Source organism: Trichosurus vulpecula, chromosome 5 (assembly GCF_011100635.1).
Source record: "Trichosurus vulpecula isolate mTriVul1 chromosome 5, mTriVul1.pri, whole genome shotgun sequence".
In the NCBI taxonomy this organism is placed as follows: domain Eukaryota; kingdom Metazoa; phylum Chordata; class Mammalia; order Diprotodontia; family Phalangeridae; genus Trichosurus; species Trichosurus vulpecula.
The window spans coordinates 21,308,285-21,325,091 of record NC_050577.1 but is presented as its reverse complement, the minus strand read 5'-3'; the positions used below and the strand labels follow the sequence as shown (position 1 = coordinate 21,325,091).

Genomic DNA, 16,807 nt, shown 5'->3' with positions numbered 1-16,807 from the left:
ATGATATATATATATATATATATATATATATATATGTATGTATGTATGTATGTATATAATGGGATAATATCATGATGTAAGAAATGAAGAGACAGTTCCAGAGAAATCTAGAAGACTTGTATGAACTGATGCAGACAGAACAATTTATATTCTAATATCAATATTGTAAAAATGAACAATTCTGAAAGACAAGGACTCTGATTGATGAAATGGTCAATAGATCATGATTCAAGATGAGCAATCATAAAAGCTATCCATCTCATGACAGAGAGGAGGCTAATATATAGAGATATGTTTTTGAATGTGGTTTATAAGAAATGCTTTTGCTTGATTTGTACAATGGTTTTGTATTCCTCTTTTGAGTGGAAAGGTAAAGGAGATAGGAAGAAAAATAAATGCTTGGTAATTTTTTAAAATAAGGTATCTTTTTAAAAAGTATAACTGAGTACAACTTGGGTGGCAAAGGATCTGGGTCTCTATGGGTGCCCAAACTCAGGTGATTTGGAGGGAAGCTACCTGTCTTCTACCTAAGGCAACCCAAATAATTAAGAGTTCATCGGCTGAGTTGCCAATTGGTATCTATTGCTGAGCAAAAGAACAGAGTGAACGATAACATAGCTTTAGAGTGGAAATCTGGTATTGTAACCCCTGATCTGCTACTAATATCCCCAGTGGCCGCAGGGACTTCATAAAACCTCTGGGAAGGTTTTAGTTTTCACTGCTGATGTGGTTAGTTGGTTTCATATACATCTAACACACAAGGTGGAAGAGCAGTTGTGGTGTGATTGAAAGAGTGTCAACTTTGCAAGCAAAGGCTACATTGTGAACCCAAGGATTGCCATCATCATGTCAGTTTTTTCCTCATCAGTAAAGCAGGGGAATTGTATTAAATGATCCCCAAAGTCTTTTTTAATTCTAAAGTTTTATGAAATGTCCCTCCAACTTTTTTCTATAACTCATCATGATCTTTAAATGAAAACCGGCTGATTCTCAAAAAGTTTGGAAGAATTTAGAAGGCAGATCTGGGCTCTATATACTCCCCTCAAATTTGTCCTCAGCTGTATTGCAAAACATAAATTTGCATAAAAGCTGAGAAAAGCGTATTTTCAGGCTTTGATTAGTTTGGCAAAGTTCATTCTCATCTTCCCAGACCTAGGTGTAAGCCCTTCCCTCCTCGCTACTCTGCATTCAGGAAAATATTTTCTTTTGAGAAGAAAAGGAAACTCCACTTGCCTTCATTTTCCTGGAGTGTGGGAAGGCCAAAGGCATGAAGGGAAATGGGGATGTCATTCTTTATAGATCCAAGGATGCACCATCATAGAAAGGAATTCATCCTTTTCTCCTCCCCATCTTGGCTCAATATGGACTCTACCTTGGACACCAAAACAAGGTCCTGTATTTCCTACTGCCTCTGCTACATACACTACGCTCTCCTGCTCTCAGGCCTCTGCTTCTTCAGCTCCAGTGGAATCCTGACTCAGTCAAGGCCAAATTCAAATGTTACTTTCTGGACACTCTCTCTTCTCACTTCATGCACACTTCTCTTAGGTCCTTATTAAATGTGTCATGTTCTTTTTCTAACTTGTAAGCTGAGGGCTGGGGCTGTGTTTTATCCAAACCTTGCCTTTCATCCTGAGTTTATTATCAATCAACAAACACTTATTGAGCATCACTTGGTGCCAGGTCCTATTGGAAGGCAATAGAAATGACACAGCTCCCTGCCTTGTATACCACATATATCCAGAGTTAATGGGGAAAGGAGCCAACAGCAGCTTTATCACTACCGTATTCCTGTTGCTCTGAGTTGGAGCTAAACTGAACCGAGTTGGGTCCTCCCTACTCTTGTGCGCTTACATTCTTCTCCTCTTCACCAGGCATCTCATTCCCACCTCCAAATAGTCCCAGGCAGTATTTGTTTAGGGTTGGGATTGCCTTCCCACTCCTGGTTCCTTCAGGCAGGCAGTTGTTCTTAAAGAAACTTAAATGAGTGGGGAGGGACTTAGAACTCATTGAACCCGTTCGATTTAGAGGAAAAGGAGGCCCAGAGAGGGCAAGTTCTTCGCTCAGGGTCACACAAGAGGTAAGAGCTACTTCCCTTGAAATATCTTTGTAAGATCCCAAACTTCCTCTAGTAGCAGACTTGTCCTGTACGACCTCGTTAGATCCATGAACTGCATCTTCTTAGATCTGGCACATAGGAGGAGTTCAATGCTTGACTCAATTTGCAGCTGAGATTCCCTTCCTCCTTTATTATATATATTTTTTGTTGATACAAAGTAACTCCATTATGATACATACATATACACATATATGTATATATAGTGCTTTCAGAGCCACAAAACACTTTATGTATATATTACCATGTTGATTTTCATGACCTTTGTGTCATTGACACCCCTCTCTCCAACCTCTCACACAATTATAATCAAAAGTCTGATACAGAATCACAACTTTAAGCACTAACAGGAACACAGGAAACCTACAGGGGCCATTTTTAATCATGTTCCCCAAGGGAATTGTGTATATCATTCTGATACACAAGGGCATCAAAATCTTTTCCTTTTTAAACTTTTTTTTTACTTTTTTTGGTTCAAATTATCTATTGTCTCAATAACTGAGACACAAAAAACAGAATTCATGGGGCCGTTTTGCTTCATACCGTGCCATGATGGGTATTCCTCTTTCTGTAAATGCGTGTACAGTAATGTCACTTTGATCTTCTCTGAGAATGAAGGCCAACCACCAACCAAATGGATGTGATGGACTTGAAGTGGCTGCTTTTGAAGCCAATTCATTTTTTGAGATCTGGTTAATAAAATCTGAAGATGAGACAATGTGTTTCTTTCACCAAATCCGGCAATCATCTCACATTCACTGCAGATTAAGATGATGTACTGAAAGCAAAGTACCTGGCTTGCAGGCAACTCAGGGATGATGGAGCTAGGAGAGGGACCTGTTAAAGGTAAGTACTTGAAGTTTATGATGAAGCACAATGACTTTAAGTAGATAGTATTTCAGAAAATTGCAACTAACTGGATAGAACTCTTCTAGAGTTATATCAAATCCTCCCATTCTTGTTCAGACATAGGAACTACAGTTATCCAGTTTCTAATATGGAATGGCTGACAGGAAAAGAAGTGAATTCATTGGTCTATCAAACCTAATAAAAAAAGACAAAGAAAAAATTTTAAGTAGAAAGCAAAACTTTATTTCTCTGAAACTTTTGAAACAAAAGTAAAAAAGTTTAGAGTGTCAATTTAAAAATCTATAATCCATTACGATTCCAAATCTCAATTCAGTAGCACCTTTCCAGTTGGAGCTCCCGCATTCTTGGTGTGCATGATGGTAGGTGACCTAAGCTTTGCCCATTTGGCACAGTCCCTGCTGCTGGCATCTACTGAATTGTAGGCTCACCACACCCTTCCCAGAGTTTGTATCATTTTCTCCCATCTGCTCTTACCTAGTGGTTCCAACACTGTATGAAGGAAAAGGAATCCCAATCCTTCAGTGGCCACCTTTTTACTAAAGCACATACGAGAATTATCACAGGGTTTCTGGAAGCTGGAAGGGATCTCAGAGGCTCTCTTGGTCCAACCCACAGAGGAACAAGAATCCCCTCTATAGCAAACCTGACAAGTGGTTATCTTTGACTGAAGACTACAGGCTTCTTTCCCATCACCTATTACCTCCTCATTGAAGAATTCTTTCAATTGTCCATTACTTAACAGCACACAGTAGTCTTACCTCCTTTTTGGGCTTCCTCTTTTCCTCAATGTATTTTAAAAACCTGATTTTTGTCCTTGTTTTCTCATTCTTAAATAACTGTGTCACCCATGCTCCCACGAGCTGCCCCTGCTTCCTTCTGTAACACATACTGGCTTCACATCAGTCTCTGACAACTCCCCATATCTCCCTCCTCACTGGCATCGTTTCTGGGTCTTCAGGAGTTACACTTACAAGTTGTGTTGACCCTGGGCAAGTCACTTAAACTGTTTGCCTGTTTCCTCAACTGTAAAATGGGGATAATTTAACAATGTCTCCCTCCCAGGGTCATTGTGAGGCTCAAATGAGGCAATATTTGTAAAGCGCTGAGCCCTGTGCCTGGCAAAAAGAGGTGACCTGTTCAAGGTCATGTGGTCAGACTCGGCTACAGAGCTGCAATTAGAACCCAGAACTCCTGATTCGTTCTAGATCACTTTCCACTACATAATAAGCTCGCTTACTTTGAACAAATTTAATTGGAAATCCTCATTGTTTCATGAAAACCATCCCAACTAAAAAGGGCTAACTAAATCTTCACGAGGAAGGAGCCTAGAGAACTCAATACACCTTGCATTGCAAATTGTGCTTCAAAAGATTTATTACATTTTCTTTACATAATGGAATGTTATTAAACATACAACCTAAATCCAAAAATATCCATGATTGTGTATTGGCAGACCATCAAAAATCCCAACAATCTTAAGCCTCCCAATAATCATATTACAAAATCTAGAAACAGGCACTACATTCAACGATTCAAACATTACATTTTTGTTTAAATTTAAGGTAATGAGGGAAGACCTATAATTCATTACCACTAAAATGACAATCGTTTCATAAGTGATTACAGTTTCATCCAATACTTGTCAGTACATTGCTGTCTGGGTACGTGTGCAAAATCAGATACACATGTTACCATGTAACATTAATGCTCAGGGCTCAGTGTCCCGATTCCTTCCTCAGTTGTTAATGCAGCATTGGAACACAATTAGGGAAAGTTAAAATACATGCCCTCGAAAGCCTTCTTTTCTCTCCTCTTCTGCCTCAAAATATTTTGACACTTTGGCAAAATCAGCTAAAAGAATAATGTATTCAAACCCTTCAGTGGATGTCCTATTTCAGTCTGAACTGAAGAGACACAAGTTGTTTCTACTTATTTTCTACTTTTTATGATTGAAAGCTTATGCTCACTTAACACTATGACTCTAGTAGTAAATTAGGAGCAGCCATAAGGACATGACGGGGAAAATAATCAACAGAAGTTAACCAAGTTACGGTCACATGTTTCCTTTATTTTCAAACAATGACACCCATAGCAAGTTATTTCTGAAGAAATAAAGTGGGATTTACTCTCCTAAACCCAATATGAGAAAGCATCACGTGACTCCAAGCTCAAAGCCCCCATCCTGAGGGCCCCGCATGGTAGCAACAAGACACAGGGGATACTCAACAAAGGTTTGTGGGTAATAAGGACCTAATACAATGTGTATTATAATGGCTGCACAACAAATGCTAATTAATACAACTTCATTTTAGGCCACTAATCAGATCTGCTAATGCCTGGATGTGAAGTAGGTACCTAACTTTCAACACAAACCATTAGGACTTAGCAATATGTTTTCAGATCAGAAACTAGGAGGGAAGATCTGAGAATCTCAACAGTTAAAAAGCAGTTGCTGGTAGGTAAAAGCCTGTTTATTAGGCCAGAGGGTGTCAGTCCCTTCTGGAGTCAAAGTCCATCAAGGCCTATGCATGCATACCAGGGATCTGAGGGCCACCCAGCAGCCGAGGCAGAGCCAGCAAACATTACCAGCAAGGTCTGCTGGCCAGGGTTTCAGCTCACAGATGCCACCTGGTCCCTTATTTCTGGAATCCTCTCCTGTATACAAGCAGAGACCTATTTTGATGGCTACTGGTTGAGGTAAGATGGCTTTAGAGTGTTAACACACTTATTCCCAACGACAAAACCAAAGATTAATGCACGCGATTGCCTTCAGTGCTAGAAGCTATTAGCAAGCTAAGCCGGCCAGGGAAAGGAAGCATTTCCTAATACAGTAATTCTTTGTTTCAAACATAGACCACAAGGCCAGGCAGCATTGAGAGTAAGGATGCTCACTCAGAGCTTCAAGCTGGGATTGTTTTGTTTGAGCAAACTAACCTGCTGTTGCCAGGCAAGGACCACAGCAAAGAAATTTGGATTGCAATTCCCTTCCAAAAAAACTAGACGCAGTAACATATCAGGGTAGGAAGGAAAATTAAGGGGGGAAAACCAACAACCCAACACTCAACCAATGTTCTTCACAGAGCAAAACCATAAATCAGTAGTCATACACTACAAGAAAGGAGGGCATAGGGACTGGTGCCTGACATTCCTCCTTGACTTGAAATGTGGCAATGTCAGAATTTGCCAGCAGCTGGGTACTAGTCTTCCAATTGTTGTCACATAAAAGGCTCCTCCGTTTCAAAGTCCGAGAATGAACTCCCTCTAAGAAGGGTTGAAACCCAGCAGGGCCTACTCACACTACTGCCATTTGTTTGGATTTACTCTTGGCATGTGCTTATTTTACTTAGATGCAAAAGTTGACTTAAAAATGTTGATGTAGTGGGGATGCCAGTGAGCAGTAAAATTCAATTATTCTGTCTGAAAGCCTAGAGAGGTTACAATATAGTTTTGCTTTATAATCTGGTTTGTTGGTATGAAATCCACACTCCCTGGTTAGTAGGCAACAAGTGCAGATGATGTTTATATATCAAGTCATTCACATTCATAAAGCACTAAGATTTACAAAGCGCTTTCCCCAAACCTGTGACTACCCACATTACAGAATTTGTGAACTTTGGTTTGAAATGTTCCCATCACCAATTTTAGAAACACTGTGAAAAAGACAATGGCGTTCTCACCAAAGGAACTTGAATGTAATTGGACATCTGCACTGGGGATAGGGCCCAGGGGCCTCCATGTTTTAGCCCAAGGTCTGCTTGAGTTTGAGTTATCGCAGGAAATTGAATAGGCAACATTTTTCTATTTCCAATGAATTTGCTTTTTGTAAAACAAAGTCTTGTGCCCAGATTTGAAAAACATGCCTTTAGAGCATATTTTCTCTTCTGGCAAACGGATCATTTAATGGTAAAACCTGAGTATTACAAAGACTTATTTTTTCTTACATATTTAGGCAAGAGATAGGCCTGACAAAAATATTAGGGAGGGGTGTGTGGTAAAAATTATCGATCAGCACACTGGGGACCAAGGGTAGCACAGAAATCATATGACAGAACATGCTGCTTTCCCATGGGTGACCTTCCCCTACAAAGTGGAGAGGGTGAGACATTGTGCTCATTTGGGCTTTTAGCTCTCTTGATTGAGGCAGCAGGGCACGTGAGGAAAAAGCTAGTTCTCTAAGATACACGATTTCCTGCCCTGGCACCACTAGATCATTTATAAATTTCAAGCATATTTCCCTGGAATGTTTAATGTTTTAATTATTTGGAGGTAAAATTCTGAACTGTTTAGATTTAAGTAATTTTTTTTAATAATCTGCACATTAATATTTTGGAGGTTAAGTGATGGAAGATAAAAATTCTAAATTTAAAACAGTAGTTTCTAGTTTTGTCTTGTTTAGGCTGGTCCTCAACAGATTTCAGTAGAAACTGTCCCAGATCAGGGGTGCCAAACTCCAACAGAAAAGGCCCCCTTCTGGCTCCACAATTGACTTTTTGAAAACCACAAAATAATGTTGTCTAAATTACATTGTATTTTTAATTTGGTAAACTTTTCCCAATAACATCTGAATCTGGGTCTGGCCCTGCAAGAGCTGGACACTTCAGTTCTGGAGAGAGCAAGGCTAGTAGAGGCAACGAGGCCCAGGACAGTAGGACCAAGCACATGCCACTATTTCAGGGTGCAGTCAAAAAGCAGACTTAGGCCAATGTAGGTTTGACACCTACGGTCAGTAAAATGAAAAAGAAATAAGTAAGCCTCTAGGAGAATATGGCCACGAAGCCATCCCAGCTCCAATCATCATTTCCTGCAAGGAACCCAAATAATAATTCTGCCCACAACAGGACGTCGACAGTGCAAAAGGAACACATTCACATTCTAAATGGCTGCTATTTTATGGAGGGAACAATTTACAAAATTAAAACAACAAAGCAAATTTGACTGAGATTTAATGATGAGAGCCAAAGTTGGAGGGAAGAATCTTTTCCTCGGTTGGTTCAGAAGCACCAGGACACTGTGCGGTCCGTTGTTACATGAGTGGTTTTGGATTTTCTGATCATGTGCAGCATCACGCAAGGCATTTCACAGCAGAGTTTCAGGGAAAATGTTATCTAGGTTAGGCTTTCCCAGCAAGCCATGACAGAGCGGGGCCGGGGCAGGTGTGCTCGCCTTGTTCTGGCCGGTGGTGGTGGTGGTGGCGGCGGCGGCTCCTGTTCTTGCCCTTCTTAACGAGAAAGAGGAGGGGCGAGAGAGGGAGAAGGGGGAGAGAGAGAACATGGGACATCAAGGGCCCAGGCTGAGGCAAGAAAGAAAAGGAAACATTTCATCTGCTCAGAAATCAGCTTGGGATAGCTTCCTTCTGAGGTCCATCGAGTACACTGCACAATCTTCACTGATAACATTTTCCTGTTGTTGATAAAAAAGACATTCACTTAAATAGCCCTGATTTCTCTTCAGAGTTTAAACCATTCAGATTTTTGTTTTGTGGGAACTATTATTTTTATTCACATAATTTCCTCAGTACATTTCCCCTACAGGACTGTTTAAAAGCCTCTGTAAATTAACATACATATGCAGCACAGTAACAATACATTAATAAATTATAAATTAACAAAATCTCCATACTTGTTTAAAAAATTATCAAATGCTAATCTCCAGATTATCTGGAAAATGAAAGATGCAAATTGCTATGAATCTGCCATGCAAATTAAATTCTGATTTTTTTTAAAAAAAAATCTATATAAAATGTCCCGCAAATTATTCTGAGCTCCATCCAAACTTAATCTTAGGAACTTGGAAAACTTCTCTCCCCACTTCAGCAGTTATTCTTAATTTTTCATATTTTGCCCCACTTGGAGAGGCAGCCTAGAGATGAAAGTACAGAAAAAGAATTACCTGAAAAAACAAAAATACCCGTTAAAAAAAAATTCCCATTGCCAGCAGCACTTAAGACTGGTCCTTCCTTAGGAAGTTGCATAGCTGCTCGGGGCTGCTGCCACACTGCCGGGCAGGGGTTTCTCCCCCAACGAGGAAGGAAGCCATCCAGATTGAGCAGGTCTGAGGGAATTGATCCCCGAATTCACTGGACTCTTTGGGCTCCATTCTGCTTTTCACTTTTCCTTTGGAGACTTCTGGAAGAACTTGAGATCATGGTCTGCATTCAGAGAAAAAGGTTTTACTGTTGCTCCATCGCCTAGTTTGGTTTTTGAGGCATTATCTTCAAGAAGAAAGCTTGAGGTCATCTTTACTTTAGAATCTGAGCATGCAAAACCTTCCAAGTTGGGAGGAAAAGAGACAAAACCCCAAACCCCCAAATCCATTCATAGCTCGAGGGAACTTGAGAAGTAAATCCATTATGAAATTCGCTAACTTTGGCGTCTGAATACAAAACGTTACCAACAGGAACTATGGGTGGATGACTAGACACTACGGAGGGATGTGCAGCATTTTCCAATCCCTGCTGTGCGGCCTTTCCTGCGCATGCACATGCGCGTGTCGGTGCGCCGCGTGTCTGTGCACTGAGCTCTGCTGAGAAGTGTCGTCCCATTGATTGTCCATCTCTCTGTGTGATCCAGTCCCATAGAACTCAGGTTTCTGGCTGCATGTGTTTTTTCCCAGAGACAGGTCCTCATATGATGTTTTCCAAATATCTTGAAAAGACATAAGAAAACCTTTTTAAAAACAAACAACCCAGGTATGCATAATTCACAGTGGTCCCTGACAGTAGTCATACAAGTCAAGACTACAGGACTCCTCCCCGTATCCTCTGCTAGCACTAGATCCTGCAAACATTTTGCTTTCCTAGCCCCAGAATTTCAGATAAAGCCAGTATTTCACTGAATATACAAAGAATCATTTCGGAGGCTTCATTTTCTAATACAAGCCAAGCCTCATGTTGCACAGAACATGCCCAGGGCAGTGGCTGGTGGCACTTTTTTGGCTGGAGTGGACAACTGTAGCTTTCTAACTTCCTTCCACAAGTGAGGGACAGGTTACCTTGGACACAACAGGTGTTTAAAAAAAATGTTTGCTGGATAAAGAAAGGTTGGGGGGAAAACGTTTAAAATGAAGGGAAGTGAGAATTCCGTCTTGCTTTCATGCTCTTTTGGCAATGTGTTAAGCTTTTTGTAATCAAGACCACGAGCTTCCTCCACTCCCCGACTGTACACAGAGATGCTCAATGCTGACTTGGGAGTTCTCATTTCTAATCCGCTGGATGGCTGTTACTATGAAAATACCTGTTTACAACCTCAATCAATTTTCTAACCTGCTACTGGTGGGCTCATAGTCTAACAGAGGCATCTCTGAAAATCACCTCCATTGACTCCATTTTCAGATTCAAAGCCAAGCAATGGTGGGCGGGCAGAGGCACAGAAGCAGAATGGACTTGGACATTATGTAGGCCAGTCGGCAGGCCTTTGGAAGAGCTGGAAGGGACATGGGCCAATTCTCTTATTTTATAGATGAGGAAATGACCCTCATGAGACCAGATTTGACCCAGTAACTGGTTCCCTGCAATCGCCCTATACTAAATCTTCAGCCTTTAAACAGGGTTCTTCACTTTTCTGTGTCCTTGGCCAGCCTGGTGCACCCTACGAGTCCCTTGTCAGAATAATATTTGTGAATGCATAGCATAAAATGTGAGATTATACTGAAATTAAAAAGTCCAAATTTTAAAACTGGGTTCCAGGTGAAGAATTAGAATGGCTTGGCTCTCTACTGTCACTTCTGGCAGCCAAGAGGCCCTTAAACTCCTCCCTTTGAAGGGAATTGCTTGGTGCCCCTCCGTGTGGCAAGCCAGTAGCCCTTTCATAAATGACCATTCAGCCGGCAGAGCAGTGAAGTCATCCCTCAATCAAAAAACCCAATTTAACTTTCTCACAGGATCAAGAAGGGGAAAGAGCCACAAATTACCATCCAATTCAATGTTTACTGAGAACAGCCAAAAAACAAGACTCCTGGAGGGGCTATGCAGAATGAAAGTGGATTCAATATAAAATCCAGGCTAACAAAATAGTAGCAACAGAGACGGACAATTTTACTGTTTAATCAAATAATTACTTTGTATTTCTGTGCACGCTTGGCCGGGATGTGGGTCAGAAGTGCTGACGGAAGTGGGGCAGAGGGCTGAAGCAGCTGGTTCAGGTTTTATAATTTGTCAAAAGATGTGAATAATTGAGAATTGGGTATTTTTTCATCACAAAAAAGAAATTACTGGACAATTGACATTTAATTAAAATGAAAAATTCTATTATACCTTGTTCTTAAAAAGAAACTACAATAGGGCAGATAGGAAAAGAATTACGTACAAAACAGGAATCAGACGCTTAATCTGAAGGGTGCTCAGGGCAAGACCTATTGACTTCAAACCATTCATCTATGCAGCTGGGAAAAGAAAAAAAAAGACAAGAGAATAAGCATTTATAATGATCAATATTCAAAAATATTTTTCTTTTAAACATGACTATAATTTAGTAGAAAGGTGTAGCAACATTTTCATTTTAAAATTTCACAAGTTTATCTATCTATCTATCCATCTATGTTTATTTCTATTACTATTCCTTTAAGCAGTATAACAGGAAAGATTTTCATGAAGAATTATATTTTATTTTGGTAATCAGTTTTGGTTTGAAAAAAAGCTGGGGAGAAAGTAGATGCCTCTAAGGAAATCACTGGGCAGATCATGACCAACCCAAAGGGTACAGAGTAGTAGATCCCTAACCTGACAGAAGATCTCTAGTGTATACATGCTATACTGATCAGTAGAATCATCAGTTGAAAAAGAAAACCTAAATGAGGCCAGCGTAGACGTAGTGAATTTGCTTATAAAATTTGGGCAGGATATTGGATGAGGCATGTTAGTCCAGGTTCTGAGACTCAAGTCATGTTCTTTTCACTAAACCACATGGATGGACCTAAGACCCCTTAGAGCTATAAAAATATATGGAGAGAGCATGAGCGAGATATATTCAAAGACGCAAAAAAGGGAGCACTTATTCTGGGGGTCTGATGGTCACCAACAAGGGCTTTGTTGCTGGCGTGAAAATGATGGCAATGGGGAGAGGTGAAGGGGACATACCTGACCCATCCATCTAATTATGACAGAAAATGGAAAGAAGACGTGTGCTTTAGAGGAGAATAAAAATCACAGCCCACTCCCATCAGAGTACCTAGAGTGCTAGAAAGCATGTAAAGTAAAAGGCTTTTCTTTTAAAGGTAAAGGTAAAGAGGATTCCTCCTGACTTCAGTTCCTGGAAAAACTCTACAAGGTTTTAATGGGGATGATCAATAAGACCTAGTGTGTCTTTACCCAGAACTAGTCACAAGTCCGTTTGTACGAGGACATTTGCAGCAGCTCTTTTGTGGTGGCTAAGAATTGGAAATAGGAGGGATGCCCATCAACTGGGGAATGGCTGAGCAAGATGTGGAATATGATTGTGAGGGTGTACTCTGGTGCCATAAGAAATGACCAGCAGGATGCTCCTAGAAAAACCTGGCAAGACTTACATGAACTGATGCAAAGTGAAGTGAGCAGAACCACCAGGTGAACATTGTTCACAGTAACAATACTGTATGATGAAGAACTGTGAACGATTTGGCTATTCTCAGCAATACAATAATCCAAGACAATCCCAAAGGACTCATGATGAAAAATGCTATCCATCTCTAGAAAAAGAACTGATGGAGTTTGAATGCAGACTAAAGCATATGATTTCTCTCTCTCTCATTTAAGTTTTCTTCCACAAAATGACTAATATGGAAATGTGTTTTATATGATTGCACATGTATAACCTATATCAGATTGCTTACCATCTCAGGGAGGGGAGAGAGAGAATTTGGAATTCCAAATTTTTAAAAAAGCTAAAAATTGTTTTTAAGTGTAATTGAGGGAAAAGTTATATACATATATATATATATATATATATATAAAATCAGCTTAATCTCACTTCTCATTCTTTGAGGGGAGGAAAAAAAAGTGAGGGTCTTAAATGTTGTAAACAAAGGGGGGAATACAGTAGACATAATTTACGTAGATTTTAGCAGAGCATTTGACAAAATCTGATGGAAAAGTGTGCATAATGTAAGCTAGACAACAGTACGGGGTTGGGGGTGGGGAAGAGAGGATTTCGATGCTAAGTGCAACCCACTAATGGTTGGTTGGTGTCACATGGAAAAGAGATTTCGGTGTGGTGTTCTGCTTAGTATAGGATGTTGGAGAGTTGGAACAGACCTCCAAAGTCACAAATTCAGAAAATGAGGCCCTCAGAGGTGGAGTGTCCCTCTCTTGGAAAGTAAAATCTGTTCTGACTCCTCTCCACAGAATAACCTGCCTGCGTATGCAGGTGACAAAGCTGAGGGGGAAAGATTAACATGAGGAAAACAGTCACCACAGAATATTCAGGCAGATCTCCTAAGATTTAGCTGTAGTCTTAAACATGGATTCAAAGAAACTCACTTCATGAGATGAGAAATCATGACCAGTAAAGGATCTTGTGTTTGTGGCCTGCATGTGATGAGCCAATAGTGGGGCAGGCAGCCAAGAAAGCAAATGTGATGAGGTGGGGAGCCCAGGACAGCCAGGAAGGGAACTCTTATGAGGACGGGCTAGACTCGACAGCCTCTGAGGGTCTTTCCAAAGCTGAAAGTTTTATACCCATTCATGTCATGTCCTGTTTTCCTGGTGTTTCATCCGCCTAGCATAATTCAAAGGCTCTCTAAGAGTTAGCAGTGGGAAAAGAACGAGGTAGAGACCCGGCCTCCAAGAAGATGTGGGTAAGAAGTGATGGGACAAGCAGGTGCAGCACCGAGTATGACTACAGGCATCACTGCCTAGACTGGGGCGGCGGGGGTGGGGGGGGTGGGGGTGGGCGGGGAGACTGCAGCTTTGAGGCCACATGTGGCCTTCTAGCTCCTTGGGTATGGCCTTTTGACTCAGTCCAAGTTTTACAGAGAAAATCTTTTTATTAAGGGGATGTGTATGAAGTTTAGATTCAGTCAAAGGGCCACATTGAGGACCTAGAGGGCCACATGTGGCCTCAAAGCTGCAGGTTACCCCCCCCGGTCTAGACAATGAAGGGCAAAATTAATATTGATAGGAATAATCAGTGAAGCTTCCTGAAGTCAGGGTGCATTTGAGCTGAGTCCAGAAAAGCAGAAGCTACAGATGGGAGCAGTGAGGAAAACCTTTTAAGGGGGAAGGATACAAGCAAAAGCATCAAGAAGAAGGGGAGATGGCCTGTGATGGGGCTGAAATTGAATTCTGCTGTGTAAAAGGCATTCTTCTCCTAGGGAGGGAATGCTACACAACAAAATCTTTACTTAGGGAGATCTGCCCAGCAGGGGCCATCCAAGAGGCATCTGGGAGGCATCCTGGTATGAGATGACAGTCGGGATTAGGACAGTGGCAAGGAGAGCGAAAAGCACAAACCATACTGAAGAAAGAACTGTGAGGTGGTAAAGTTAGAGGAATCCAGGTGTGCCCAGCTGGTTGGATGGCTGCAGGTGAGACAGACTGACTGTCCACCAAGGGAAAGAACTTGATTTTGGACACTCCTGTGCTAGAAACACAAGCTTTGTAAAACCCTCACAACCATTTTAAGATAAAATACACATCATGTCCATGTGGTAAGTGATGATGCTATAGCATTCTAACATGAAATGATTTTCTTGGAAAGTTCCCACACTGTGATGAGGTGGGGAGGCCAGCACCCACCGGCTACACTAGTGCCAATGCCCGTACCCTTTATGATAGATGCATAGACAGGGCAGCCGGGCGATTGTATCTCCATGCTGCAGCTCTTCCAAGCATATTGCACATTCTCCAGCATCTTTACTTAGCACGTCCTCTAGGGAAAGAAAGAAAAAAAAAGGATTCAGGAAATATACTTTATAAGGCAGGCTGCATTGTGGAAGGGAGATGCTATTAAAGTCCTGAGATAGAGGGGTCTTAATGAGCCCCAACCTAAGACACTGTAGGCATACCTTTTCATAGACCACAATGTCCCATCAGCCTCAGGTAGGGCATCATCTTTATTGACATTCTGTTAACATTTCATGAATCACTTCAATAATGAAGTCTCAACCTAACAAACTATGTCACTGGTTAGTCATGCTCCTGCCACACAATGATATAAACAAAGGGGGAGGGGGGGTCAGGTTCCCATGGGGATGGGCTCTCTAATTTTATTGATAGAACTTTCAAATAAGGAAACACCCTCGACTAATTCAGGCTGACACCTTCTCTTCAACTTCAGTCTTAGACTTAGAAGTTAAGGGATTTGCCAGGGTCACCCAAGGTCAGCCAGCCAGCATGTGTCAGAGGTGACTAGTGATTCCATGACAGCCACCAAAGTTTTAAAATCCTTAATAACTGACAAGCTGTACATTGGCAATGAAAACAAAGAAGCAATAGTTACTGTTACAAGGAAATAGAAAAGAAATTGACATTTTTCTTGAGTGCCCGTGCTTAGTCATGAGGAGAGGCACATGGAAAACCCTTATGGCGATTCTGGGAGGAACTTGTAGACACTTTCAAATCAATGAAACCAGCTTTTACTATCTAATTCACTTCCAAAAATCGTTTTCCTTTCCCTTGACATAGCTGTGTTATTAGGACTTTTAAAAAAATCTGTGTCAGCCTTAATTAGTCCTTTCTTTGAAAAGAAGAGAGCTTGCTCTCTTCCTGAAGTAGTCTAAGAAGCTGAGGTGGGTGTAGCCATGCCAGAGACTGCCTGAGTTAAAGGCAAGGAAGGAAGACGTCCCTGGGCCTCTGGCCACCGTCAGGACAGCAGAGCTGAGTTGCCATCTTAGCAGAGAAAACAAGATGCAGTGAACTTCCAGCGATCTTATTAACTCATCTGGGTTCAATTATCTCTACCCAAATGATTCCCAGGCCTAACTAGCCAAGCCCTTGTCATTCTCCTGAGGACCAACCCAGCATCACTGATTGCTGGCTGAACATTTTTTGAACCACATGTCCCAGAGGCCCTTTCCAGGTTACCGCCACCCTTTTAGTCTCCCAGGTTTACAATCTGAATCACCCTTAAATCTTCACTCTCCCACCTTGTGCATCCGTCCAATTGTCAATTCTATAGACTACACCTGTCCTCCATGGCATCACCTGGACCACTGTAACAGCCTCCTCGGAATAATGCCCCCGACTTTCCCAAAGCACAGATCTGACCCTGACGATCTCCTGCTGCCTCCAAGGTAACTGCTCTGCCTGGTTCCAGCTCCCCTTCCCTAGGCACACTGCTGCTTCCCTTTATCAAATCAAACCTGCACACACTTCATTCAGCTCTCTATGCCTTCTGCACAGCTCATCTCTGATGCCTGGGACTTGTCTCTAGTGAATCCCCTGGCTTTAAGTAACATGAGGCCTTTCCCAATGCTGCCACCCCTCAGACTCCCAACTCCAACTCCCATTAACTCTAGTATTGGCTATTTCCCTCAATAGAATACAAGCTTCTCAAAGGCAGAGACTTCTTTATACTTCTAATTCCTAATGCAGTCCTTAGTACACAAAGGACTCTTAATCACCTGTTTTAATTCTTTTACTTTGGACACTTCATCCATGTGTCTGATAATTCCCAAAAGATTCCCAAAGCATTCATGTCTTGTCCTATGAGATCACAGTTCATTTCTCCCTGTATTCCCAGAGGTCCATCCAATATGACTGCCTGGACGTACATTAAGCAAACAGGCTGTTCACCCTTTCTTACTTTGGATAGCTTTCCAGTACAGTAAGTAGATATTCTACTTATCACAGAAATTAAGATTTGGATGGTACCCCAAAGGTCATCTCAGACTCAAAGACCATCAGAGCTA

The 16,807-nt window shown here is 41.4% G+C and overlaps 1 protein-coding gene across 1 annotated transcript in view; it reads right to left on the bottom strand.

Annotated features, from left to right (window-relative positions):
• Positions 1-4,342: 4,342 nt before the first annotated feature.
• Positions 4,343-16,807, bottom strand: part of ZNRF2 (zinc and ring finger 2) — a 45,482-nt gene continuing 33,017 nt past the window's right edge. The window contains exons 3-5 of the mRNA XM_036759307.1: positions 14,721-14,826; positions 11,290-11,365; positions 4,343-9,630 (exon numbers count right to left, since the gene is read on the bottom strand). Of these exons, the coding sequence (XP_036615202.1) occupies positions 11,308-11,365; positions 14,721-14,826 (164 nt within the window). The 3' untranslated portion in view covers positions 4,343-9,630; positions 11,290-11,307. The remainder of the gene's footprint in view (positions 9,631-11,289; positions 11,366-14,720; positions 14,827-16,807) is intronic.